This window comes from Malurus melanocephalus, unplaced genomic scaffold (genome assembly GCF_030028575.1).
Source record: "Malurus melanocephalus ecotype Western Australia unplaced genomic scaffold, MMel_1.1 scaffold_709, whole genome shotgun sequence".
Taxonomy (NCBI): Eukaryota; Metazoa; Chordata; class Aves; order Passeriformes; family Maluridae; genus Malurus; species Malurus melanocephalus.
This window is the reverse complement of record NW_026623941.1, coordinates 181,555-208,869: the sequence shown is the minus strand read 5'-3', so window position 1 is coordinate 208,869 and position 27,315 is coordinate 181,555. Positions and strand designations below refer to the sequence as shown.

General features: G+C 57.6%; 1 protein-coding gene across 2 annotated transcripts in view; it reads left to right on the top strand.

Annotated features, from left to right (window-relative positions):
* Positions 1-1,255: 1,255 nt before the first annotated feature.
* The window catches only part of LOC130584457 (hexokinase-2), a 27,935-nt gene continuing 1,875 nt past the window's right edge, over positions 1,256-27,315 (top strand). Inside the window, exons 1-17 of one of the 2 annotated variants that reach the window (XM_057384449.1) lie at positions 1,256-1,415; positions 10,612-10,774; positions 17,068-17,216; positions 17,897-18,016; positions 19,988-20,083; positions 20,208-20,307; positions 20,581-20,764; positions 21,722-21,877; positions 22,002-22,235; positions 22,509-22,813; positions 23,387-23,535; positions 24,191-24,310; positions 24,405-24,500; positions 25,295-25,394; positions 25,497-25,680; positions 25,979-26,134; positions 26,579-26,812. In XM_057384449.1, the coding sequence (XP_057240432.1) occupies positions 1,353-1,415; positions 10,612-10,774; positions 17,068-17,216; positions 17,897-18,016; positions 19,988-20,083; positions 20,208-20,307; positions 20,581-20,764; positions 21,722-21,877; positions 22,002-22,235; positions 22,509-22,813; positions 23,387-23,535; positions 24,191-24,310; positions 24,405-24,500; positions 25,295-25,394; positions 25,497-25,680; positions 25,979-26,134; positions 26,579-26,812 (2,609 nt within the window). In that variant the 5' untranslated portion in view covers positions 1,256-1,352. Of the gene's footprint in view, positions 1,416-9,607; positions 9,742-10,611; positions 10,775-17,067; positions 17,217-17,896; positions 18,017-19,987; positions 20,084-20,207; positions 20,308-20,580; positions 20,765-21,721; positions 21,878-22,001; positions 22,236-22,508; positions 22,814-23,386; positions 23,536-24,190; positions 24,311-24,404; positions 24,501-25,294; positions 25,395-25,496; positions 25,681-25,978; positions 26,135-26,578; positions 26,813-27,315 lie in introns of those variants that run through there. The other variant, XM_057384450.1, reaches the window with a different exon arrangement.

Here is a 27,315-nt window from a genome sequence, read left to right as displayed (position 1 = left end):
TTGTGCAGACCCCTTTGTATAACCCAGCCCCCCCCAGTGTCCCCAATGCACCTCCCAGCTGCACCCTCAGTGCCCACCCCAGYGCACTCCCAGCCCCGGCAGTGCTCCCTTTGCGTCCTCCCAGTGCACCCCCAGACCCGTCACTGCACCCCCAAAGCACCCCTCCCCTGCACCCCCAGCACATCCAGTGCCCCCTATATACTGCCCACTGCAGCTCCAGCGCCCATCCGAGTGCATTCCCGGCCCCCCCGAGCATCCCCAGCCCACCATCGCACTCTCACTGCCTTCTCCACTGCACTSCCATCCCCTCAGTGCCCACCCAGCACATCCCCAGCCTTCTCAGTACCAGCCCAGTGCACACCTCCAGTGCATGCCYCCATCTCCCCAGTGCACCCCCAATACACCTACCCAGCGCATGCCCAGCCCCGCAATGCCAACCCCAATACACCCTCCCACATTCACCCAATGCAGTCCCCGACTGCGCTCCCACCCCGGCAATGCAAGCCCCGGTGCAAGCTGCGGTCCTTCCAGTACCCCCCYAATCGTCCCCAATACACCTTCCCACTGCACACCCGGGCTCCCAGTGCCCCCCTCAAAACACCCTCGCAGAGCACCCTCGCACCTCTCACTGCACCCTCAGTGCCCAGCCCAGCGCACCCCCTGACCCTGCACTGCACCCCCAGTCCCCAATGCCCAGCCCAGCGCACCCACTAACCCTGCAGTGAACCCCCAGCCCCCAATGCCCAGCCCAGCGCACCCACTGACCCTGCACTGCACCCCCAGTTCCCAATGCCCAGCCCAGCGCACCCCCTGACCCTGCACTGCACCCCCAGCCCCCAATGCCCAGCCCAGCGCACCCCCTGACCCTGCACTGAACCCCCAGCCCTCAGTGCCCAGCCCAGCGCAGCCACTGACCCTGCAGTGAACCCCCAGCTCTCAGTGCCCAGCCCAGCCCTTCCCCAGTTCACCCCTCCAGTGCACCCCCGGACCTCTCACTGCACCGCCACTGCAACCCCATTTCCCCAATGCACCGTCCAGTGCCCCCCCAGCGCTCTTTCAGCCCTCCCCGATGCATTCCCAGCGCATTCCCAGCCCCCCCGGTGCCCCCCCCGGTGCCCCCTCCGTGCCCTCTCGGTGTCCCCCCGGTGTCACCCCCCACGCCCTGCCCCGGGCCCCGCCCCTCCGCGCGCGCCGGGCACACACCCTCGCGGCGCGGCCAATGGGGAGCGGCGGCGGGGCCGCGTCAGCGGGGCCGGGGGAACCTCCTCAATGAGCCCGATTGGCGCGGGGAGCGCGCCGCGCTGCCGGGGCCGCTCCGCACCGACCGCCGCTCCGCACCCTCCGCACCCGCCATGATCGCATCGCACCTCCTCGCTTACTTCTTCACCGAGCTCAACCATGACCAGGCGCAGAAGGTGAGGGGGGGAGGCGCAGCGCGGGACAAAGGGACCGCGAGGGTGAAAGTGGGGAGGGGGGAGGAAAAAAATAGAGAGGGAGGGGGAAAGGTGAAAAGGGAAAAGTGAAAAGGAGAAGAAAAAGAGGAAGGGGGGAAAAAGGGGGAGGAAGGACGGGAAAGGGAAAAGAAAAAGAAAAAGCGGGGGGAAAAGGATGGGTAAAAGTAAAGAAAAAAAACGGAGGGAAAAGGAGAAAGACAGTAAAGAGGAAAAAGAAAAGGAAAAGGGAAGGAAAGTGGAAAGGGAAATAAGGGAGGAGAGGAAGAAGAATGAAGGAAAGAAGAGAGGGGGGACAAAAGTTGAAAAAAGAAAGTATGTAAAAAGAAGGAGGAAAAAAGAAAGAGAAAGGTAAAAGTAGAGGAAAGCAGTAAAAAAGGAGGGGGAAAAACTGAAAAAAAAAAAGTAAATGGGAAAAAAAAAAGAAAAAAGCAAAAAGGGAAGGAAAAAAAAACTTTTAGAAAGGGAACAGGAGGCAAAATAACTCGAGAGCGGAGGGGAACGGGGCGCAGCGGGCCGGGCCGGCGGGCGGAGGCCCCAGCGCTGCCCGGCCGGGGCCGCGTGCGGTACGTGCCGCGGCTGCGGGACCCCGCGTGGCCGGGCGGAGGAGGAGGAGGAGGAGGAGGAGGAGGAGGAGTAGAAGGAAGGGGGGGATCTCCGTGTCTCTCCCCCGCCGGAGCCGCGACCCCCGCGGCCGCCCCGCGCAGCACGTGTCGCCGCTTCCCGCCGGCGCGGAGCATCCGCGGGCGCGGAGCATCCCCGGGAGCCGGTTCCTCCGTTCCCCCCCTCTCCCAGGGCAACCAGCCGGGGCCGCCGCGGGGAGCGGGGTCAGCCCGGGGCACGAGACCGGAGGTGGTACTCTCACCCTCCTGTTCCCCACTCTGTGTCCCCCCAGCCCAAACCTCGTGTGTCCCCCCATTCCTGCCCTGACAGCGATGGAGAGCACCTTCCTGTCTCCCGTTCCATTAATTCTGGGGTTCTGAATCCTTAATTTTGGGGTTATGAATCCTTAATTTCGGGGTCCTGAACTCCCCGAGCCTGTTCCCAGACTGCAACCCCATGCAGCAGCGTCCCGTTGGGATGCATGGGGTATTGGTCACCCCCAGTTCCTAAGTTCCGGCATTGGGAAAGCTCGAGTGTTCCTGTTCTCCCATGGCTGGTGAAACAGCCGGCCTTTGTCTGGCCAGGACAGCGTTTAGGCTGGGCTTAATAAATTATTCCTGGAGAAAAAATGCTGGATGGGAGAGAATGCAGAGGCTCAGGCTCTTCCTGCAGTGCTCCGCTGGTATCTGGGAATAGGGCAGAGGGGATTTCATCTGTGATTCCTGACACTGGGAAGCGCTCGGGATTTGCTGATGTAAGTGTGAGGTGGTCGGGCTTTGCAAATACTGCCATAAAAAAATGAGGAGGATGCTTGGARTGCCCTGGGATAACCCTGGAGATGCCACTGGGGAAGTGAAACTTGCCACGTTGGCCCTTCACCGGTGTTAAATAGGAAGGGAAAACAAGGCAGGACATTAAAAAAAAAAAAAAAACAACCCAAACGAAGTGCAGGGAAAACTTCCCGACGCAAAGYGATCCGTAAGGAAATACGGGCTCGGCTTCTCCCTCCGCTCGCCAGTGGCCCCGGGGTTGTGCAACAGCCAAATCCACGGGAAGGGGTTGTGTAACCCGACGGCAGAAATAGGCCAGCGGCACAGCCCGGCTCCGGGCTCCGGGCTGCTCACGCCTCTCTTCCTTATCGGGAGTGGGAATAATGGAGAGGGAAAGCTTGGATGGAGGAATTTGCCCTCCATACCCACTGGGAAAAGGGTGTGTGAAGCCTCAGCAACCGGCTTCGTTTCCGTCCTGGCTCCAAAATGCAAATAAAAAAGGTTGTTGAGATGTGAGGGAGGGAAAAATAAAATATCCAGGAGCCGCCRGCTGGAGCTCGGGATACTGTGGGAGAAGGCACTGCCCTCCCAGCCACCTCCACAACTGGATTKCTCTGGGATATTTTTAAACAAATTCCTGTGAATCCTCCCGGTGAGGCAAAGCTGGGAGAGAGCATGGAGCTCAGCTCAGCTCAGGGAGAGCAGGAAGAAGCCAGCTGTCCAACCTGGCTTCTTCCACCATGGTTGTAAAAATTATTCCTGGTTTATAAATGTCCCCTCGCAATGGGAAAAGGCCGGGGGGAGTCCCCCGGCGTAGGGGGTGAAATTCTTGGAAAGCTGTGATTTATTTAGTTGGGTCCTTCTATCAAACCCAGTATTTGAGACTATATTAGGGAAAAAAAAATGCAGGTGGTAGCCTGGGATGTGTTTTCCCTTTGGATCAGGGAGAAAAGGAACTCACCTGGGGTAAAAAATGTGCCTTTTTCAATAGTTTTGGTTTGTGTCCACCTCAAGACCTTAAAAATGGGATTTTTCTTCCCATTCTTTCCATGGAGCAGCTTTACCTGCTCTGCCACTCATCTGGGGGAATATTACCTTCATCCCCAACTCCTGCCCTTTTCCTGCCTGGAAAGTGGGTTGTCCAGACTTATCTAACCTCCAAGGGATTGTGCAAACTTTAATTAACCTCAGCAGCGTCCTTTGAGATCCCGGCTTGAAAGTTTGCCGCCGCTGAACCACGTTCCCTTGGGATGTGCCGGCTCACCCTGGACTTCCTTGTCCCTCAACCTCATCATGGGAGTGGGAGTCAAGTGTCCCTTCTTCCCCATTCCTCCTTCAAAAGAAGGAAAATCTAGGGATGGAGTTAATTTTCCTGCATTTGTGGCTGTTCCCAAACGGGGGCAGGTTTTGCTCATTTTTTATTTATTTCAGTTTTCTCTCTGCTGAGGGAATAGTTTTACCCAGCTGATTCCTCCCTGGCTGCCTCTGTGGATATGGGAGGGGCACCTATGGCAAATTCCTGGAAAACCAACGTAACAGCTTCCCTTAAGGCTTCTGAGRTCAGTGGCAGGAGCCAAGGTCAATGCCAGGGCAGTTTTTCCCACCTTTGGGATCTTCGGGAAGTCATCCTGTGTCCCCTTGCTCTTCTGCCCCTCATCAGAGCTACCTAGCCTCAGTTTCCCCTCCATGGTGGGATTCTCCCCTCACCCAAGGGGGAATTCTTGGTGCCAGAGAGGCGTTACCATCCAGCATCCAAATGGGATCTCTGCTCCAAAGAACCTTCCAGGTTTGAAGTGGGGGAGAAGGAGGATGGGTGGCAGGAAGGCACTTTGAGGGCTGGTGGGAGACAGGAGCAGTTGGATGTCTCCAATTCCAGAACTGGAAAAGCAGAGCATTTTCCTGATTAAAGTGGGCTTTTGTGGGGCTGTGGAGGAGCAGGGTCACTTAAGGATGGGTCGGTGGATGCTCCGTGGTGTCACTTCCTCACCACGGGTGCCTGGCTCCACCTCCGGCATGGATTCAGCTGCTGTCCCGGGGGTAAGGATGGGGAGGAACCTGCTGAGCAGGAAACATCTGACTCACTCGGGTTCAGGATGACTCCGGGCGTGTGTCATCCCAGGCTTGGCCGTGGCGGGGAGGGCACGTGGGCTCGCATTCGGCGTGGAGGAGCTGAAGGATGTGGGTGCCACCAGGGCCGGGGCTGGGGAGGGTGGGTGCAGCCCAGCATCACCCCTGTGTCACCCACGGGAGCTCGGGTAAGGGGCTGAGCCGGTTCCCTGCCCTGAGTCACCGCGGGTGGGACACAGCAACAAAGATGGGCAGCGCTGGTGTTTGGCGTGCAGGGACCAAGGACATGGAGCAGGCTCTGCCTTGAGACACAGAATAAAACCTTCTCAGTGCTGGAGGCCTTCACCCTGCAGCCTTTGCCTTGCTTTCCCCAAATTCATCACCTGATTCAGGGAACATGTCTGGTGCTTGCACAGCATACCCCTCCAGAGAAGCAGGGAGAGAGTCAGCATTCCCTAAACTTCAGGGATTCTTACAAAAAGAGCATGCTTGAAGTTAAAAACTGGGATAGGGAGGGAAGGAATTTAAAGAAAATATAATTCTCAGCAAAAATTTCCWGGGAGTGAGGGGTGACAGTGYGTGCTGTGGCTTTGGGGTGTTCCARCCTTCCCCAAAYGTGAACATTGYTYTGTCATCTCATGCATAACAAAGGTTTGKCTTTGTTGCCAAAAAGGTGAAGAATCTAGCCCAGAAAGCAGCCACCCTCTCCCCTCTGCTTTTGCACAAAAAGCTGCTGAAATTAGTCACGTCCGGCTGAAAAATGCAGCGGGGAGATGCTGGGGGATTGGAAACACGTGCTGCCACTCTAGTTCCTGGCAGCAGCATGGCTTTGGAAAACGACTGAGAGTGAAACTAAAACAAAAGGCGAACAGCTTCTCCTTCTCAGGACCTGGGGTCATTAACGGGAAAGACGTATCTGGGACTTTGCTGCCCAAGAACGAAGCTCCCCAGGCCCTTCCCCTTCCCCGCTGGGCAGGAAGCGGTGGCGCGGGGCCGGAAGCGTTGTCTTGCTGCAGCTTCCATCACCCGCAGCAGCCCTGTCCCGTGTCCCTGAGTGATGGGGACAGGGTACCCAGGACCCCTGCAAGGGCAGCACATAACCCAAGGAGTTTATAGAGCCCTGGAATGGCTGGAAGGGCCATTTGGGTTGGAAGGGACTTAAAGCGCATCCAGTGCCACCCTCTGCCATGGGCAGGGGCACCTTCCACTGTCCGACGTTGCTCCAAGCCCCAATGGTCTTAGACATTTCCAGGGATGGGGCAGCTTTTCTGGGCATCCTGTGCCTGGGCCTCCCTACCCTCAGAGGGAAGGATTCCTTCCCAATATCCCGTCTAACCCTGCCCTCTGGCAGTGAGAAGCCATTCCCTGTGTCCTGTCCCTCCATCCCTTGTCCCCAGTCCCTCTCCAGCTCTCCTGGAGCCCCTTCAGGCTCTGGAAGAGGCTCTCTCTGGAGATCCCTCGAAGATCTCCCTGGAGTCTTCTCCAGGCTGAACAGCCTCAACTCTTTTCTGTGGATAGTGGCATTGACTTGGAATTAAGTTATTTGAAGACAAATTAATATTTCCACAGCACTGCTGTCCAGGTTCCTTAAGAGAAGGCTTGAGGAGTAGAACAGTGTCCAGCTGCAGTGCTGATCCCTGAGCCATGAGTTTGGAAATCAAAAGCTGTTTTTTGAGTTGCTTTAAGCTCAGCACAGCTCAGCTTGGCTCAGCTCGGCTCAGGTCACACAGCAGCAGAAATTGGGCAAGTTGAGGTTTCTTCAGTCGCGGGGCGGACGGACCTTTCCCAGCGGTGGCCGTGCAGCCGAGACAGGCGACCCTGGGCACTTCTCCAGCATCCGGCCTGGAAATGAGCTGAGCCTTGGAGACAGCCTTGAGCCAAGAGATGGGGATTTGCTGGGGTTTGGTTCAAAAACGTGGCATTGAGCTCATTACACCCACAGCTACTCCGTGATCCGGAGCTTTAACACGATGTCCCAGGCTGGGGCATGCCCGGTGCTTCCCAGCTTCCATCCCTTTCTTCTCCCTTCAGTTTGTTTAGATTTCCTCGAGGAAACACTATTATTTAGGCTGGAAGCTTTCCAGAAATACAATTGCCCCCTTCAGGATCCCAACCTCGTGAGTTTATGTTTGKAATTGGCGATCTGACCTAAACTGTTCTGTGATCTTCACAAACGTTAAGCAACTGTGAAAGTGTTTTGTCTTGAAAGATGCTCAGACTCCGGCGCTGCAGGCTGAATTCCCCTGGTTTTATCCTGTCTTTGCAACAATTTGAGAGATGCTTGGAATGACAAACCAGGCCATGGAGCTGGGAAGCTTTGGCAATGACAGTGGCTGTGGCTCTTCCTTGGTGGGGGCCAGGCACGCCCAGGGTGGTGTCACCAGGGAAGGAGCTGTCCTGCTATACGCCCTGACCTGCCTTAGCTGCCAAGTGGGGCGATATCTACGTTGGGAGAAGATGATCCAGGTTTTAAAGGGCTTTGGAGATTAGAGAAAGGTCAGCGTGTTCCTCAGGCCGACAGTTATTCCTGGTACGCTGGAGCCTGGAGGACATGGGGGACGTGCTGAGTGGGGCCTGTCCTGGGGAAAGGAGGTGAAGCCTCAGGGTGGCTTCCCTGTGCTGGGATTTTTTGGGTGGGGGTCTTGCTGCTGAGGAGCATCCCAAAGCACCCAGCTTCTCTGGAGTGAGACCCTCCCTGGCAGGGGGAAAGCAGCAAGATCAGGGTGGGGGAGAAACACCAGTTTTGGTGGGGGTGGAGCTCTGTGGTGTTGTACCTCACTGCCAGGACAGGGACCCCATCCTCACTCCCAGGTGTCCCCAGTGTCACAGCACTGCCCGGGCCCCCGCAGCCTGCTGGGGACAGATGGGGCTGGGTGGGGTTCTCGCTGTGCCCAGGACAGGTCGGTGTCTCCCCAGGAGGTTGGGAAAGCTCTCCCTGAGCCGGGATAGCGCTCTGTGTCCTGGGATAGTGCTCTGTGTCCCGGGATAGTGCTCTGTGTCCTGGGATAGCGCTCTGTGTCCTGGGATAGCGCTCTGTGTCCCGGGATAGCGCTCTGTGTCCCGGGATAGCGCTCTGTGTCCCGGGATAGCTCTCTCTCTCCTGGGATAGCGCACTCTCTCTTGGGATAGCACTCCATGTCCCGGGATAGCGCTCTGTCCTGGGATAGCACTCTCTGTCCCAGGATAACTCTCTGTGTCTCGGGACAGTGCTCTGTCCTGGGATAACGCTCTGTCCGGGATGGCGCTCTCTGTCCTGGGATAGCGCTCTGTCCCGGGATAGCGCTCTGTGTCCCAGGATAGCGCTCTCTGTCCCGGGATAGTGCTCTCTCTCCTGGGATAGTGCTCTCTGTCCCGGGATAGCGCTCTCTGTCCCAGGATAGTGCTCTATGTCCCAGGATAGCACTCTGTGTCCCGGGATAGTGCTCTCTGTCCCAGGATAGCGCTCTCTGTCCTGGGATAGTGCTCTCTGTCCCAGGATAACGCTCTGTCCTGGGATAACGCTCTGTCCCGGGATAGTACTCTCTGTCCCCAGATAGTGCTCTGTTCTGGGATAGCAGTCTGTGTCCCGGGATAGTGTTCTGCCCCGAGATAATGCTCTGTCCCGGGATAGTGCTCTATGTCCCCGGATAACGCTCTGTGTTCTGGGATAGCGCTCTGTGTCTCAGGATAATGCTCTCTCCCGGGATAGCGCTCTGTGTCCCGGGATAGCGCTCTCTGTCCCGGGATAGCGCTCTCTACCCCGGATAGCGCTCTCTGTCCCGGGATAGCGCTCTCTCTGTCCCGGGATAGCACTCTCTGTCCCGGGATAGCGCTCTCTGTCCCGGGATAGCACTCTCTGTCCCGGGATAGCGCTCTCTGTCCCGGGATAGCGCTCTCTGTCCTGGGATAGCGCTCTCTGTCCCGGGATAGCGCTCTCTGTCCCGGGATAGCGCTCTCTGTCCCGGGATAGCGCTCTCTGTCCTGGGATAGCGCTCCATGTCCCGGGATAGCACTCCGTGTCCCGGGATAGCGCTCTCTGTCCTGGGATAGCGCTCTGTCCCAGGATAGCGCTCTGTGTCCCGGGATAGCACTCTCCCACCAGCTCACAGGCAAGAAAGGGGGTTGGACCGTCTGTCCTGGGTTGATGGCATCCACTGACAGCCCTCAGGCTAACCCTGGGGATAACCTTTGGCACAGCTCAAGGGGAGGTTTTGTACCTTGGGGCTGGCCCTGAGGTGAGCTCCAGCCCCAGAACCACTTYTTAACCAGTTAACTGGAGCTCTCTGTGCCAGTAACCAGAGCCTCAGCACATGGGAGGGAATTTTTGGCAGATGAAAGCAAACAGGAGGGGAGGGAGGAGAGTATTTGACTTCCTGCTGCTGGGGTGGATAAAGAGAAGCTGGTAAACAACTGGTACCAGGAAATCTCCAGATTTCCTTCTCCTTGACCTTTCCCTCATGTCTACCTGGTCTCCCAGCTCCTGATTTTGGGAAGGAGCTGAAAAGCACCAGAAGGAAGGGGGAAGRGGTTTTACCCCAGGGGATGCGGCATCACTCCTGGAATGTGCTGGGCTGGGCTTTCCTCCATCCTCTGACCTCACCAGAGGGATCTCACCTCCCAAATTTCCACCAGAGCTGGGGGTGGGGAAAAAAGGATGCACTGGAGCATCCTGAGCGTGAAACACAGGCAGCCAAAACCGCAGCAGGGCTGTTTTGTCTGGCCCAGGGTYGGAGCGGCACATCCGTGAGCGAGGTCACGCTGGGGCGGGTGCAATTACTCGCCCACAAAATGCCCATTTCCTCCAGCGTAGCCCCGTAAAGCACAATCCGAGCCCGGGTCCCGATGACCCGGTGTTACGTGCCTGCAGACAGGTGAGTGCAYGGGGTGGAGTTTTCCTCTTGACTTCTCACAGCTTGCAGCTGCCCTTTAATTAATTTTAAGTGAAGCTAATTGAAACAGGGCATCATTTGGGAGCGGGCAGTGTTGGCCTCTCCCGCTCCCTGCTCCGGACACGCGCGGTGCTGCTGGGTGGCTCGGGGAGGAGCTTTTCCATGCCTTTCCCAGGCAACACAGGATGCTTTGATGCCATTTGTAGAAGGGCTTCTCCATATCCCCAGCTCAAGGGTATGATAGTTTCCAGGAGTGGCAGGGGTGGATTTCTTCCCTCTCAGGCCACTCCAGCGTGGTTTGCTTGAGGGGAGCAGCTYTTGGCTCTTGGGGTGATCTCAGCTGTGGAGAAATGACAGGGCAGTGGATTCCTGATGAGCATCCTTGGTGCAGGAACAGGCCCTGGGAGTCAAGGTCAAGGTGTGTTGATGCTGTGGAATGGGAAGGTCTTTGCACCTGGAAAACCTCCGTTGCCAACCTCCCGACTCACTCCTGAGTTTGAATTCCTGCTTCTGTAGCAATCTGTTTGGGTGTCTGCAGGTGACTGAGTGGGAAGATGCTCTGGAGCATCAGGAGCAGTTCGTGGTTCAGCATTCCTGAGCTGCAGCAGTCTGGGAAGGGGATGCAGGGTGGGGTTTGGGGAGCTCCTTTGGGTGGGTGATGCCCGGGATGAGGTGTTGCAGCAGTGCTGGATGCTGTGGTACACCGGTGCTGCCGTGTCCTGCCCTTTGGGATGAGCCAGCACCTGCTCCAGGCCGTGTGAAGGGCTGGACGCTATCCTGAGCATGTCATGGGACCTGTGCCTGTGTCCCCAACCCTCCAGCTGACCATGGGGCTTTATCTGCACCTTTCAGATCGACAAGTACCTGTACCACATGCGGCTCTCCGATGAGACCCTCATGGAGGTGTCCCAACGTTTCGAGAAGGAGATGGAGAAGGGCTTGGGAGCAGAGACCAACCCCACCGCCTCGGTGAAGATGCTGCCCACCTTTGTCAGGTCCACCCCAGATGGGACAGGTACCGTGAGACAGGGGATGCTCCTGGGAGAGCAGAGGGAGGGCTGGGCACACCCTGGGGCTTTATCCTGCTCAGGCTGAGTGTGGGGACAGGCCTGGTTCCCTGCTCTGTGCTGGGACTGGAGGGGCTCCCAGTTGCTGCTGGGAGAGGGAGGAGGGAGGGAGGAGGGAGGGTGGGAAGCCGCCCTCGCGTGCCCTTGCTGGCAGGACAGAGACAGTCACGGGTCCGGCTCATCAGATTTCATTAGCAGTGAGGCGGCAGCGGTGCCAGCGCTGTCTGAGTGCCACCAGGGCCCCAGCAGGAGCAGGGGCTCTGCAGTGCTCACAATGTGGCCTTTCTGCCTCTCCCCGTGCCAGCAGAGCCGTGCTGCCCGCAGCACGCTCCAGCCAGCCACATCCTCCTCTCAGCCCAAAAAACTGCTCCTTCTCCTAGCCTGCTGTTTTGGGAAGGAGCTTGTCTCCATCCCTGCAGCGTCACTTCTTGCCCTCAGGACTCAYCAAGTGTTTGGAGCAGTTCTGGCTGCTGAGGGGAAGGAGGGAGGGACAGAGGGTGGAGCAGCTGAAGCTGCCCCAGTTCCACATCTGGGCTGGCAGCAGCCCCTGGAAAAGGCCTCAGGAATGGTTGGTTGTGGTGGATGGAGTTCCTTGGGGTTGGGGTTGCTGTGGTGCTACACCAGAGGGATCTGTGTGACACCTCGGTGGCAGAGGCTGCTGGTCACCAGCAGGAGAGGTGRATCAAGAGGGACAGAGCCCAAATCCCTCATGGACAAAAGTGATAGAACCATGGAATCRCAGAATCACAGAATCATGGAGTGGTTTGGGTTGGAAAAGCCTCTGTGTTGGTCAAATTCAACCACTCCCCAGGACTGCCAAGGTCACACTGACCCATGTCCCCACATGCCACATCCACATGGCTGTTAAAGCTCCCCAGGGMTGAGGATTCCACTRYTGCCCTGGGCAGCTGTGCCTTTCCATGAAGGAATTGCCCCAATATCCAACCTGAACCTCCCCTGGCCCAGCYTGARGCCATTRCCCCTTGTMCTGTCCCTGTTCCCTGGGAGCAGARCCYGAGCTCYCCCGGCTGYCCCCTCCTGTCTGGGATTTGTAGGGGGTGGCAGAAGGTCTCTGCCCCACTGGGCACTGTTGGGTGTTAGCTGGTGACATCTCAGTGAGGTTTGGGGGTGGTGCTGGCATCTCCTGCATCCCTGGGGAGAAACAGGGAATGGAATTCTGGAGCAACACCATCTGGAATGGTTTGGGTGGGAAGGGACCTTAAAGCCCACCCAGTGCTATCCCTGCCATGGGCAGGGACACCTCCCACTGTCCCAGGGTGCTCCAAGCCCTGTCCATCCTGGCTTTGGACATTTCCAGGGATCCAGGGGCAGCCACAGCTGCTTTGGGAACCTGTGCCAGGGCCTCTCCACCCTTGCTGGGAGGAATTCCTAACACCCAATTTAAATCTCCCCTTTTTCAGTTTTAAACCATTTTCCCTTGTCCTCTCACTGCAGCCCTGCTAAGAGTCTGTCCACCTTCCTTAGRAGCCACTTTAATCCTCGAAGCATCCCCTGATCTCGCCCCCTCAGCTGCACCTACACCCAAAAGCTGGACCTGGCTGCCTGCCCCGGGATTGAGATTCCAATCTATTTAAATGTTAGAGAATATTTTTAATTACAGGGATAGCCAAGAGCCACCCCTGGGCATGGGAAGTGGTGCAGCTGAAGGTGCTGGGTGCTGCTGGAGCGTGTGTCAGCACTTCCAGCACCTGACCCACTGCTGGGAGAAGGAACAGTCCCTCCCCATGCCCTTACAAGACACATCCTTGGCACCCTTCCCTGGATCCAGCTTCTCCAGTGTCCCAGCTGGCATTTGGCACCCAGGGGAGGGTGGAAAGAGGAATAGCAGCGTGGAAAATGTCACATGGCAGGGATAGTCACATGGCTAGGGTAGTCACAGCGCTGCAGCTGCTCAGGGGGGCTGGAGAATGTGGGAGTTTTGAGCAAATCCCAGGGGTTTGCTGGGATTCCCTGTCCAGCTTGATCTGTGTCCAGCCTCTGAGGGGCATCAGTGTCCCTTGGGTTTTGGAGCAGGGGCTGGAAGGTGGCATGTCAGGGCTGGGGCCTTGGTGCCAGATCCCTGGCCCAGATGGTGTGGCAGCAGCTTGGGAGCTCAATGTCCAGGGCTGTGCCCTTCCTTCTTTCCCCTTTTTAAAGCTCCTGGTCAAAGTCTGACCTGGGTTGGGCACCAAGCCCTGCTCCCACTGTCCCCAGGTGCCAGCAGCTGCTCCCAGCCCAASGACAGGCTTTTCCTCTGCTCCAGCCCTGCTCTGACCCAGTGCTGGTGCCATGGGGCTCCCAACCATCCACCTGTAGTGTCCCTGTCCTCCTTTTTCTCATTCTCCAGCCCCAGTGTCCATCCCTGTCCTCCCTCACCCCACTCCTGCAGCCCCTGTGTCCATCCCTGTCCCAGCCCCTGTGTCCATCCCTGTCCCCTCTGCCCCTGCAGCACCCTGTGTCTCTGGGATTTTGGGATTATGCCCTGTTTAATGCTCAGCTCCAGGGCTCCAGCAGGATGAGAGGTGCTTATGGACAGACAAGGTCACACCTGCAGGTTAAGCCCAAACACAGCCCTGGTTTTCTGTGGCTTTGCCATTCCAGTGTGATGCGATAAGAGRGGGGAATTCTGCTTTGGAAGCAGAAACTGGTCTGAAAACAACTTTCCTTGCTTTGCTGGGCTCTGGCACCTGCTGGAACACCACCATGCCATGCTGGCAATGGGGTGGTGGCAAAACAAACCCCAAATGAGCTTCTCCTCGGAGCCCCAGTGACTCTCCCAAGGGCTCTTCCTGCTCAGTGCAACCAACACCCTCCTCCCTGCTCTATTTCTGGTTTTTCCAGGCCTTTTCAGGCTCACCAGGTTTCCTCCTCCCCACTGATGTTGACACAAGGATCTTGTGGTGCATCCTCTGTTAAGCCYCAGCAGCTGATAACCGTGGTCTGGAGCTTTCAGGAGGATGCTGCAGGATTTGGGGCTCAAATCCTTGCAAATCTGAATGGTGGCTCTGGGCAGCACCTTTCCTTTGGCTGGTGGGCTCAACTCCTGCCAATAACTGGCTGCCTCTGCAGGAAAACCAGCTCATGTGGTCCATGGGCTTGAGAAGAATTGCTCTTTTCATGCCCAAAGTCCCATGGTTGAGGATTTACTGCATTCCCAGCAATGTTTCCCAAGAAAGCTGTGTCTGCCCCATCCCTGGAAGTGTTCAAGGCCAGGTTGGACAGGGCACAGGGCCTGGTCTGGGGAAAGGGCAGGGGAGTGGAACTGAATGGTCTTTAGGGTCCCTTCCAMYCCAAACCATTCCAYGATTCCATGAATCAGCTGGAGGGAGGGTGGGGCTGGCAGGGGGTGGCAGTGGGAAGTGYTGGGATCTGTGCCTCCACCTTCTCCTGCATCTCTCTGCAGTCTGAGCCTTCCAACCTTTTTCTCTTCCTCCTRTTTTTCATTAATCCAATTTGACAGAGAATTCCATGCAGTGGAATTGCAGTCGGTTGGAAATCCTGAGGCGGGGTCTCTGGGTATGATCCCACACACGCTGCTCTGCTCCCCTGGCCACCCTGCTGTGCCCCTCGTGCTCTTCCCAGAAGCACAGCAGKCTTTCCAGGCACTCAGCTCTCACCCTTTGCCGAGAGCAAACAGCCCCTGGAATCAGRGCTCCGTGTTTGCCCTCCCTGTTTGGCTTGTGGGCTCAGCACCAGGGCTGATACCTTATCATGGCCTGTGGGAGCCCAAAGCAGGGGGAGGGCTCAGACCTGGGGCCAGCCCATGGAGCCCATCATTCCCAGAATGGCTGGGAATTTTCCAAAAGAGGGTTCTCTGCCTTGTTCCTCCTGCAAAGTTGATCCACCCAGAATTCACCCCAAACTGCYCGTGCTCCTCCTGTGGTGCTGAGTGGGGTGTTGGGGGGTATTGGGGGCTGTTGGGGGGTGTTTGAGCTCTGTGGCCAGGGCAGAGCAGAGTTGGTCCCACACTGCCCGGGGGCCATGAGCCCCATGGAGTGGCTTGGATGAAGTTCCAGCTGTGTGAGGGCTGGCAGGACAGAAGGGTGGCCCTCTCGGGGCTCCTGAGCCCTTGTTTGGGATCCTCCTGGGTTCCCTGCGTTACCTCCAAGGAGCTGAGCAACCTGTGAGCCTCTTGGCTCCAGCTCCCTTATCCCTGGCATATTTATCAGCTCCCTGAGGTGCTTTCCATGCTCTGCTAACGAGCAGAATGAGCGGAACGGCCTCGGGTGCCAATGGCCGGGGAGGCAGGAGCATGGAGTGACCCGTGTGAAGGGCAGGACACGATGGCAGCTCTGCCCAGATGGGCATCACCTCCAGCTCTGCCCTGGACATCACCTCCAGCTCTGCCCTGGGCATCACCTCCAGCTCTGCCATCTGTGCCTCAGGGGAGTGCCTGTGCTGGGCTCAGTGGGGACAGCAGTGCAGTCAGGAGCCTCTCCAAGGCTTTCCTGGTGTGTTTTGCCCGTGAAGAGCTGTGGTGGCTGTGGCATGGCCGGTTGTGGCAGACAAGTTGTGGAATGAGCTGCCAGATTGGCTCAGACCCATCCCTGTAAAGGATCAGGGGGACCAGGAGGGAGGAACAGCCAGGGACTGACTGCCCCAGCACAGGGACTCAGTGCTCTGATGGCTCTGTGCTCTTCACTGGGGCATCTCCTGATCCCCCTGGGGTGATGTGATGCTCTGACCCTCCTTGGGTAATGCACTGACCCTTTTGGGTGATGTTCTGTCCCCTCTTTGGTGATGTTCTGGCCCCCTTTGGGTGATGTTCTGACCCCTCTTTGGTGATGTTCTGGCCCCCTTTGGGTGATGCTCTGGCCCCCCTGGGATGATGTTCTGTCCCCTCTTTGGGTGATGTTCTGTCCCCTCTTTGGGTGATGTTCTGTCCCCTCTTTGGGTGATGTTCTCACTCCCCTCTTTGGTGATGTTCTGGCTCACTTTGGGTGATGTTCTGACCCCTCTTTGGTGATATTCTGGCCCCGCAAGGTGCTGCTCTTATCCCCAAGTGCCCGCCCCATTCTCCATGCCCATCTCTGATCCCGTTGAAGCTGCACATGACCTCGGAGCCCTCTCATTCATTYCTCATCCCCTTGGAGCACAGCAGCCGCTTTCCACGGCCCTTCTCCAGCTCTGTAGAGCCTCTCCAGCTCCCAGTGGGTCCCGTGCCCCGTTCCCTCGCCCCAAGCCTGCCGAGGGTCAGTCCAGGAAAGCTGCCAGTCCAGCTGGAGCCCCAGGGGCTGGGCCGGAGCTGCCTTTTCGAGTCACTGGAGATGCCGGTGGCTCCGCTGGCGTGTGCATACTAATGACCCGCGGGTTTTGTTCCCACTGTGGCCCCTTTGTACCCGCATGGCCAGCACAAAGCGGCCCCCGGGCGCCGGGATCGGCCCGGGGGAGCCAGCACAGCACATTTAATGCATTCAGGACTCCAACAGTGCTGATAGAGGGCTTTCCCCAGCCCTCTCCCCACTAAAACAGCCAGCTGGGCGCTTTTCCCACTGCCCGGCTCCCGAATTCGGAGAGCTGCCTTGAAAACAAACGGGAGGGGAGACTCCAGGCTCAGCCCTTGGGGATCCCTTTGGAGAAGCCTTGTCCCAGCCAGCAGTTCTCCCTGGGGAAGGCAGCAGTGTGGCCCCAAAGGTCTTTTGGAGCTTTTCCCTTGCTGGTTCCTTGCTCACACCTTGCCGTGGGAGTGTGTGGGATTCCTGGGGCAGGGCACAGAGCATGGCCTGAGCACCAGGGGTTTCCATAAATCAAAAGTTTAGCCCAGCTCCTGGTGTTCCCACAGCTGCCAGCAGGGTTTAACCTCTTGGGACCCGGGTTTAGGAGCTGCCACAAGCATCAGTAGGGTCAGGAATGGCTCTGCTGCCTTCTTGCTTATGGAGCCTGAGGCTGCAGCTCATCTGCCCTGGTCTTGCTGTTGTTTTGAGCATGGGCTCTTYTGGATGGGGCTGGTGGGATTTATCCTCCTGCCACACCCTCCCCAAGGCACCTGCATCTGCTTCAACAATGGTGCAGTGATGCTCCATGGGCTGTGGGGTGCCTGAGGCACAGGGGAGGGATAGGGAATACAGACACAGCTCCAGTAAAATACCAAAAAATAGAATAATGAATGAAACAATGACATATATTATAAAATCAGACCTTATCCTTGTATCTGGGTGGGGGCTGGCTGCCTCAGGGTCCTGGCAGGATGTGAACACAGGACCCTCCATGCTGACCCGCTGTCCTTGTCCTGGTCCCACAGAGGATGGGGATTTCYTGGCACTGGACCTGGGTGGCACCAACTTCCGAGTGCTGCGGGTRAAGGTGTCAGACAACGGGCTGCAGAAGGTGGAGATGGAGAACCAGATCTACGCCATCCCCGAGGAGCTGATGCGTGGCAGTGGGGTGCAGGTGGGTACAGGAGTGTCCCAACCGTGTCCCGGTGGGGCTGGAGCAGGAATTTCTCACCATCCAAAAGGGGTTTGAATAGGACACCTTGAGTAAACAAGCAGTAACTACGATAAGAAACTTCTTGAAACTGTACTAGTACGAAAGAAATTTGTCACAGCTTACAAAAAACATGAAACTTAACTGCATCTTCCAGTGTCAGATTCCCTGTTGATTCCAGATACATAACCTGTTTAACCTGAGGTAATCTAACTACGTAATTTTAAAGTTCAGTGCTTGTCTTGAATACATCTTCAATGCATCTTTGATGCAACTGGATACGGAACAAAGAATTAGAATAGTCTTTCTTGAACACAAGAGCTGGAGAATGACAAAGAATGAAGGAGAATTCCAGAAAACTGGTGTTACATTTGATCTATATTTTTGTGAGAARCTKAAATGGACCAGATAATTCATTACCCACATCTCAGTTAAGGATAGCATAATGTTCACAGGAGAATTGGAATTGGTTCCWGTCACTTTTCACTTTATGATGCCCATCCCTGCCTGGGCCAGAGGGATTGTGCTGCATCTTTTTCCTGGAGCTGTGAATTCCTGGCAGCCAGCACGGCGAGGGGTGAGGCAGGCAGGGTACAGCAGCCCCTCGGAGTGGGGTGAGCTCTCACTCTTTCCCTTCCTTCTAGCTCTTTGACCACATTGCCGAGTGTTTGGCCAACTTCATGGACAAGCTGCAAATCAAAGACAAGAAACTCCCCCTTGGCTTCACCTTCTCCTTCCCGTGTCATCAGACCAAGCTGGATGAGGTGGGTCAGGGGCTSTGCTGGGGCAGGCTGAACTCTCACCCATTTAGCTCAGGTTTTTAATTAGGCTCCTTGATTTTGGGTCATGTGACCTTGCCTGCCACATCTCTCATTCCTGTAAAGACATTTCCCAAGCTCTGAGTGAAAGGAGCTTAAGAACAGCTCTGTCCCTTTATTTTTATGAATATGTTTTGTCAGTGCAATGACTCAGTGGTGCAGGGTCAGGGACAGAGGATGGAACATTCCTTCAGGGAATGCAGAGCTTGGCATCACTTCCCAATAACCCTGTTGCTTGTCATCTTCTCCAAACMCACTCTAAACCCCTTATTTAAAGGAAAACTAATGTTTGCTAAGGATATGTGCCAGGGTGCCTTTTTAAAAGCTGTTTGATGACAGTAACTGTGGTGGATCTCCTGTTTTAAACAGAACTGTCTGGATTTTCATAGGATCCTGGAGTGRTTTGGGTGGCAGGGACACTTTCCACTGTCCCAGCTGCTCCAAGCCCTGTCCAGCCTGGCCTTGGACAGTGCCAGGGGTGGAGCAGGCACAGCTGCCTGTGCCAGAGCCCCTCCCCATCGTGATTTTCTGAATTTTACCTGATTTACCTTAAGGGTTGTCCTGTGAGCTGTGACAGGGTCCCTGTGGCCCAGGGTGCCAGCGGGGAGCAGTGCTGACGGAGCGAGGGCCGTGTTTGGGGTGGCAGGGCGCTGGGAGGCGGCGTTTCCACGGGAAGCAGCTTTTCCCCAGTTCCCTGTCTGCAGCATCCTCTGGCAGCCCCGGGCAGCCTGGACGTGCCGAGCAGCACATCCCCACGCAGGCAGCGGCGAGGGGAGGGGTCCCGGTCCCCCTGTGGGCGCCGATGGCCGTCACTGTCAGCTCCGCTGCTGCTGCCGGGGGCCGTGACCTCGCTGGGAGCCGTGACCTCGCCGCCAGCCCCGACATCCCCCAGCCCAGCCCCGACATCCCCCAGCCCGGCCGGGCTCATGGCCCAGCTGCCACCCACCCCGCTCTCTCCTCGCCCCAATGTCACCCACCCCGCGCTCTCCTCGCCCCAATGTCACCCACCCCGCTCTCTCCTCGCCCCGATGTCACCCACCCCGCGCTCTCCTCGCCCCAATGTCACCCACCCCGCGCTCTCCTCGCCCCGATGTCACCCGCGGGTGGGCAGCGGCTCCATGGAGCTCCGCGGCTCCGGCACGTCCTCGCAGCGCCCGTGCCTCGGCGGCTCCGCGGCGGGGCAGGGATTAAGGCTTTCCTCCTGGAGCTGTAGAAAACATCAAAATGCAGAGGCTGCGGGAGGAAGYRTCTGTGCCCTGTGACCTTGCCCGARTCGCGTCTCTCYGTGCCTCAGTTTCCCCAGCTCTAAGGCAGGGCGGGTGTCTGGATCCCTAAGGGGGTTCTGGCCATAGGGTTGGAGATTTCAAATGGAATTGAGTGTTTTTCCTCCCTGCAGTGCTCAGCTCAGCTCCTGGCCGGGTGGCAGAGCTGGGGACACCCTTGGTACTGTGGGCCACAGGGAATTGTGAACCCCCCATCCCACAGGGACAGCTCAGAGGCCACCCCATAGGCACAGTGAGCCCCTCACCCCACAAGGATGGCTCAGGGGTTGTTCCATAGGCACAATGAGCCTCTCACCCCACAGGGCTGGGTCAAGGGGCATTCCTTAGGCACAATGAGCCCCCCACCCCGCTGGGATGGGTCAAGGAGCATTCCTTAGKCTTGTGAACAGGTTTTGCTCCAGGGCTCCATAAAACCTGGTCATGGGAACCTTATTCCTCCTGCCAGGGGAGCAACGAGCAGCTCACATGTTATTTCATGGCCATAAACTTTATCTGACACGGAAATGGTGGCTGATAGCGCAGCTGGTGAGCTGATAACGGGGAGCTCCCCCACAGGGCAATGTGTTCCTTGTACCAGGAGCCCCATGGCATGGGAGGTCTCACCTCAGAGCCTTTYCCCTCTCTGTTCCCCCAGAGCATCCTGGTGACGTGGACGAAGGGTTTTAAGTGCAGCAGCGTGGAGGGGAGGGACGTGGTGTCAATGCTGCGCAAGTCCATCAAGAAAAGAGGGGTAAGAACTGGGCAGGGGGGCTGGGGGCACATGGGTCCCTGGGACAGGAGATCTGGGTCCTGTGGACATGTTTTGGTCTGTTTGGTGCACCCTGGGTCACCCTCTCTCCTTTCTGCCATCTCAGGACTTTGACATCGACATCGTGGCCGTGGTGAATGACACCGTGGGGACCATGATGACCTGTGGCTACGATGACCACAACTGTGAAGTTGGCCTCATTGTTGGTGAGCTGCAGAAGGGGGAAGAGCTGGGGTCCGTCCAGGAATGCCAGAGGGGTATCCTGCTTCTTGCAAAGCTTGGGGTCTTTTGGGAAAAAAAAGAGAGGGCGATAACAGTGTTGGAAAACCAGCATTGCCCCGTGTTTCTTGGGTAAATTCTTCATTTTCTTTGGCGCATTGGGCTGCGGCCAAAGGGAAATCGGGGATAATGGGAATGAGCAATAATGGGAATGAGGGAAAGGCCGTGTCCTCGCTCACCCATCCCCACTCTTGGCCCAGGTACCGGCACCAATGCCTGCTACATGGAGGAGATGAGGCACATTGACYTGGTGGAAGGGGACGAAGGTCGGATGTGCATCAACATGGARTGGGGGGCCTTCGGTGACGACGGGGTGCTCAACGACATCCGCACCGAGTTCGACCGTGAGATCGACATGGGCTCGCTCAACCCTGGCAAACAATTGTGAGCACATTCTTGGCTCGGGCTCAGGCTCGTGGTTTGCTCGGCATTGTCYGTCCTCCTGCAGCACCGGCCTTCCTGGGACTGGGGAGGTCATCCCAGCTAACTGGGTCACCACGTCCTCTGCCACCGGGGCAGAGCGGGGCTGTGTCCCAAACCGGGGCTGTGTCCTAAAGTGAGCTGTGTCCCAAACTGGGGCTGTGTCCCAAACCGGGGCTGTGTCCCAAACCGGGGCTGTGTCCCAAACCGGGGCTGTGTCCCAAACCGGGGCTGTGTCCCAAACTGGGGCTGTGTCCCAAACTGGGGCTGTGTCCCAAACCAGGGCTGTCTGTCCCTGCCGCTGCCCTCATGAGCCCCTCCTGTGAACATGCCGATTCCTGTTCCCTTCCTGGCCAGCAAATTCATTCTCCAGCCCAGGCAGACACCCCYACCTAATGTCCACATCCCAATCCTACAGATCCCCCACAGGCTGCTGCAGCATGGGGGTGATCCCAGCAGACTGATTGAGCCCCTTGAGGTGGCCAGGAGTTCTCTTTGCAGAACCATGGCCCTGTCCACAYGGCTTCATATTCTCAATGATGGGATAAGCTGCTCTGGGAAGAGATTACCTGGATCCCATTTGGGATGGGAGCCTGCCAGGGGGTTTTCAGGCCAGTTCTGGCCACCTTGTGGTGACCACACACATCGCTTAGCCTGGAGAAAAGGAGGCTCAGGGGCAAAATTATTGYGGGATAGGAGAGATGTGGGTTGGATGTTAGGGGAAAATTCTGCTCCGAAAGGGTGGGTCAGGTGTGGCATGGGCTGCCCAGGGTTGTGTCACCGTCTGTGGAGGGGTTTGACAGCTGTGTGGATGTGGCACTTGGGGACGTGGGTTGGCCGTGCTGGGAAATGGCTGGAGTTGATAACCTTAGAGGGCTTTTCCAACCCAACTATTCCCTGATTCTGTCTYCCTGTGGACAGGTTTGAGAAGATGATCAGCGGGATGTACATGGGGGAGCTGGTCAGACTCATCCTGGTGAAGATGGCCAAGGAAGGGCTGTTGTTTGGGGGAAGGCTCACACCGGACCTGCTTACCACTGGCCACTTTGAGACCAGATTTGTTTCTGCCATAGAGAAGTAAGTGGGATCCAGGGGCTTTCTGGCTCTTAGCCCATCTCCTGATGTCCATGGATGGACCATCACCGAGCAAACACGGCAAAAACTGGATTCCCAGCCGTGAACCCCTTTTGTGTCCCTGCAGGGAGAAGGAAGGGCTGCAGAAAGCCCACGAGATCCTGAGCAAGCTGGGCCTGGAGCCATCGCACGAGGACTGCGTGGCCACGCTGCGCATCTGCCAGATCGTGTCGACGCGCTCGGCCAGCCTGTGCGGGGCCACGCTGGCCGCCGTGCTGCGCCGCATCAAGGACAACAAGGGAGTGGAGAGGCTGCGCTCCACTGTCGGCGTGGATGGCTCTGTCTACAAGAAACACCCCCAGTGAGCCTGGGGACAGGGGGACAGGGASAGGGGGWGTTGGGGGATGRTGGGGACAGCGAGGGGGAGAGGCGAGGTTGAGGGTGATGAGGATAAGGATGGAGGGGGGATGGTGGGGACAGGGAGAGTGATCTGGGGGATGGTGGGGACAGGGACAGGGAGAGTGATCTGCTCCTCCCAGCAGTGCCCAGAAGCACCTCCAAATAATCCCTTCGAGCTCTTTGTTTGGGGTCCCCAGAAAGTCACACTCATGTCCCCTCTTATCCCCTTCCACAGCTTTGCCCGTCGCCTCCACAAGACCGTGCGGAAGCTGCTGCCCGACTGCGAGATCCGCTTCATCCGCTCCGAGGATGGCAGYGGCAAGGGGGCAGCCATGGTGACAGCCGTGGCCTACAGGCTGGCTGCACAGCACCAGGCTCGGCAGAAAATCCTGGAGCCCCTCAARCTGAGCCACGAGCAGCTGCTGGAAGTGAAGGCAAGGATGAGGACAGAGATGGAGAAAGGGTTGGGCAAGGAGACGCACGCGGAGGCCACGGTGAAAATGCTGCCCACCTACGTGTGCTCYACTCCCGATGGAACAGGTGACGTGTCCTGTGTGACACCTCCGTGTGTCCTGCGTGTGTGAGCCCATGTGTGTCCTGCATCCTTTGCCGTGGCTCGTTCCCCTTTGTGGTGGGAGTGGCACAAAGCCCCAGTTTGATCCTGGGCAGAGCAGTGAGCCCCGGGACGTTCTGCCCCTGCCTTCACACAAAGCCTGGCTCTGGCTGTGGTTTTCCCCGCCGCAGGATTCTCCCCACCATGTCCTGGGCTGTGCTCCTGCTTCTGCCTGTGGTTTGGGCGAGCGCTTGACCTTGGCTTGAAGCTTTTGCAGCTCCTGTGCAGGGCCAGGAGCTGGACTTCAGTGATCCTTGTGGGTCSCTTCCAACTCAGGTTTATGATTCGAAGCCTCATCGTCACCCCAAGCCAAGAGCAAACCTCTCCATCGTCTTCCTCCCTGCACCCCCTGTTCCTACCTGCAGCCCCTGTCTTCATTCCCAGCCAYGTCTCCATTTCTACCCCTCTCCCTGGAAGAGGGCAGGTTCAGCTCTGCTCTGTGCCACATCCCAGATGCCCTGTGCAGGGGTTTCTCCTGATGATCCTCTCTTGGCTTGCAGAAAAGGGAGATTTCCTYGCCCTGGACCTGGGAGGAACCAAYTTCCGCGTGCTGYTGGTGCGCGTCAGGAACGGGATGCGGCGCGGGGTGGAGATGCACAACAAGATCTACTCCATCCCTGTGGAGATCATGCAGGGCACAGGAGAAGAGGTCAGGATGGGGAAAAGGGGCATCTGCCCTGGGGTGGCTGGAGCAGGGCTGACCATGGAGCCCTTTCCAGGGGGCAAAATCAGGAGTGGGGAAGTCTGGGGATCTCCTGCCCTTAGAGCAGTGAGTTGTGCCCAAGGCTCTGGAGCTTGGGAGGCTGGAARTTGGTTTTTAGGTTAGAAATGGTGTTATCCCAGACATGACTGAACCTCTCCAATCCCACACACTCCACAGGGGCAGATAAGCATCATCCTCATTTCCYAGATAGGGAAACCACAACACAAGCAGTGAGAGACATCTGGAGACACATTTGGAAAGAGTTCTGCAAACCACTCCAGGCAGTGCTTGGGGACTGGGAGTATCTCTGGCAGGCTGGGGAGGGCTGTGGGGATCCCTTGCAGAGGGACCGGATTCCCGTGGCACCTCCCCTCCTGGGCACTGTGAGATGGAGATAAGGCAGGGATTTGGGCACATTGTGGGGGAGGAAGAGTGTGAGATTGAGCTTTTAGAGGTTGCTCACCTCTTGTGGTGCAGCTGAGCAGTGTCCTGCTCTGTTCAAAGTCCTGGGAGTGATGTGAGCGTTGCAGGAGGTCTGGGGCTGGGTTGGATTCCCCAGCAGTTTGGGGGTAACCTCTCCRTGTGGGCTTTGCTCTTCCAGCTCTTTGACCACATTGTCCACTGCATCTCGGACTTCTTGGAGTACATGGGAATGAAGGGCGTGTCGCTCCCGCTGGGATTCACCTTCTCCTTTCCTTGCCAGCAGAACAACCTGGATGAGGTAACCCCACCCCTCCTGGCAGCACCTCCAGGATCCTGCCTGTCCCTCCCACCTGCTCTTGAGGGGGGCTCACTCTGGGTTTTTTCCACACCAGGGAATTCTCCTCAAGTGGACAAAAGGTTTCAAGGCGACGGGCTGCGAGGGAGAGGATGTGGTGGGGCTGCTGAAGGAGGCCATTCACAGGAGAGAGGTGAGCAGCCACAGGGCTGGGAGAAGCCGCTGCTCCCATATCCTGGCTCTCTTTGGCATCATTAATTGGCCTGTAAAACAAATTACTGGGCTGAGCTCAGGGCTAATGAGTGTTGGAATTTTCACAGCCGCCCTTACTCATCACTTGAGGTTGGATTTTCAGACCCTGGGGCTAAGRGCTGGCTCCTGGCCAGGGTTGGAGCAGGCTTGTCTGGCCCTGAGCTCAGGAGACACCGGTCCCTTTTCCTCAGCACAGACCACCCCGAGCTCCTGCCTGGGGGCTGCTCCTGGCAGGGCTGACCCAGCCCCTYGGCWGCTGGGGSTGTCTGAGCTCTGAGCYCTCCCTGCACACAGCTGGGGCTGTGGGAAGTCCAGGGGTGCATCCATGTCTGTGGAGGTGTGTGGTCATGGAGGACAAGGGGGAACAGTTTTAAACCAAAARAGGAGAGGTTTAGGTTGGATGATAGGAAGAAGTTCCTCACTCTGAGGGTGSKSAGGCCTTGGCACAGGGTGCCCAGAGAAGCTGTGGCTGCCCCTGGATCACTGCAAGTGTTCAAGGCCAGGCTTGACAGGGCTTGGGACAACCTGGGCTCGTGGRAGGTGTCCCTGCCAATGGCAGGGGKGGAACTGGATGAGTTTCCAGGTCCTTTCCAACCCAGACCATTTCATAATTCTGTGACTCCCATACTCATCAGACAGATAGGTCCTTTCCCAGCCATGGGAACAGACTTAGCAGGAATTCCAAGGAACTCCGAAGAACCCCAGGAATAACTTGTGCAATTCATCCCTCTGCAGGAATTTGACCTGGATGTGGTGGCGGTGGTCAATGACACGGTTGGCACCATGATGACCTGTGGCTACGAGGATCCCTACTGTGAAGTTGGGCTGATTGTTGGTGAGAACTGAAACCTCCTTGCAGGCTCCTGGCCCGTGGCCCCACAGCTGCCCCGTGGGGCGCGGGGCTGTCGCAGGGCTCTCAACCTGCTCCTCTCTGCAGGCACGGGCAGCAACGCCTGCTACATGGAGGAGATGAGGAATGTGGAGCTGGTGGAAGGGGACGAGGGCAGGATGTGTGTCAACATGGAGTGGGGGGCCTTCGGGGACAGCGGGTGCCTGGATGACATCCGAACGGAGTTCGACCGGGCYGTGGATGAGCTGTCCCTCAACCCCGGCAAGCAGAGGTGGGTGGTGGCTTTGTGGGGCTGGAGGGATCCCCAGTGAGGCTGAGGGTCCAGGAGCTGTTCTGCCCCACGAGCCCCTTGGTGGATCCAGGGGATGGTGGATCCAGGAGCAGGGCAGAGCCTGGCTTTGGGACACGCCGATGTCCCTTGTCCCCTGCCCCTGGTGGGGGCCGCACTGCTGGGCTTTGTGAATCCATGGTGCTGGAGGCACCTGGCACAGCTGCAATCCCCATCCAGAGCCCGTGTCCCTTCTTGTCCCTTCCTATCCTCATGTCCTGCCCTGCCCTCTGCRTCCCAGGTTTGAGAAGATGATCAGTGGGATGTACCTGGGCGAGATCGTCCGCAACATCCTGATGGATTTCACCAAGCGAGGGCTGCTCTTCCGGGGACGGATCTCAGAGAGGCTGAAGACCAGAGGGATCTTTGAGACCAAGTTCCTGTCCCAGATAGAGAGGTGAGGTCCAACAGGCAAGGGAGCACCAGCTGCCAATCAGAGCAGGGATGGGATTTGGAGGAAGTTCTCCCAGGGCTGGTGGGACAAGTTCCACGTGCTTGGTCTGGAGCCAGGATGATGCAGGATGGTGCCACGCTGATAAATCAGCAGAGATGAGGAGACTGTGGGGCTGGCAGCACAGATGGCTCTTTATCCTCTGCCCTGGGCACAGAGGGTCCGCGGGTTACAGGGGTGTCACACTCCGATGGCTTTGTCCTGAAATAGCCTCMCTGATTAGGATGTGACACCAGGCCACATCCAGCTCTGAAAGCTGATTGAAACGGGGCTGTAGAGTCCCCCCAGCCCCTGTCACCATGAGTCCCTGGGCTCTGCAGGGTTAGGAGGGGAAGCCACACATCCCAGCCTCCCCATCTCCATCATTGCCTGTCCTCCGTGTCCCCCCAGCGAYTGCCTGGCCCTGCTCCAGGTGCGCTCCATCCTGCAGCACCTGGGCCTGGAGTCCACGTGTGACGACAGCATCATYGTCAAGGAGGTGTGCACGGTGGTGGCGCGGCGCGCGGCCCAGCTCTGCGGCGCCGGCATGGCCGCCGTGGTGGACAAGATCCGCGAGAACCGCGGGCTGGACTTCCTCAAGATCACCGTGGGCGTGGATGGGACTCTCTACAAGCTCCACCCGCAGTGAGTGGCTTGGGCTGTGCTCTCGGGGGGCTGTGGGGGACACCTGCCCACCTTGGGTGGTCTGGGTGCTCAGGGGGGACGATGGTTCAGGGCTCAAGGGCTGCCAGGAGCTCTCTGACCCTAACTTGAGGCCCAGCAAGAGTCAGGCACTCCCTTAAAGGCCAGGGCACAGGAAGACAGGGAATGCAGCAATGACWATCCCACTGGACCTGACCCAGGTGTGGTGACCAGGTTCAGCCAGGACTTCAAGTCATGGGGGGATGAAGCAGCTCCAACCAGCCATGAACTGGATCACGAATGTCCATGGCCCCACAAACCTGTCCATGCCAGAGCTGGCAGCTGCTGCTGCTAGACAGTGGAGCTCAGGCAGGGACTAAAGTGTTGGGCTGAGCTTAAAGAGGGCTCARGAACCCATGGGCAAAGGGACGCTCTGAGAACTACCCCCAGGTGAGGCTGRTCAGTGCTGTTGAGGTTCATTAATGCTCCCAGAACTTGGTGGGACT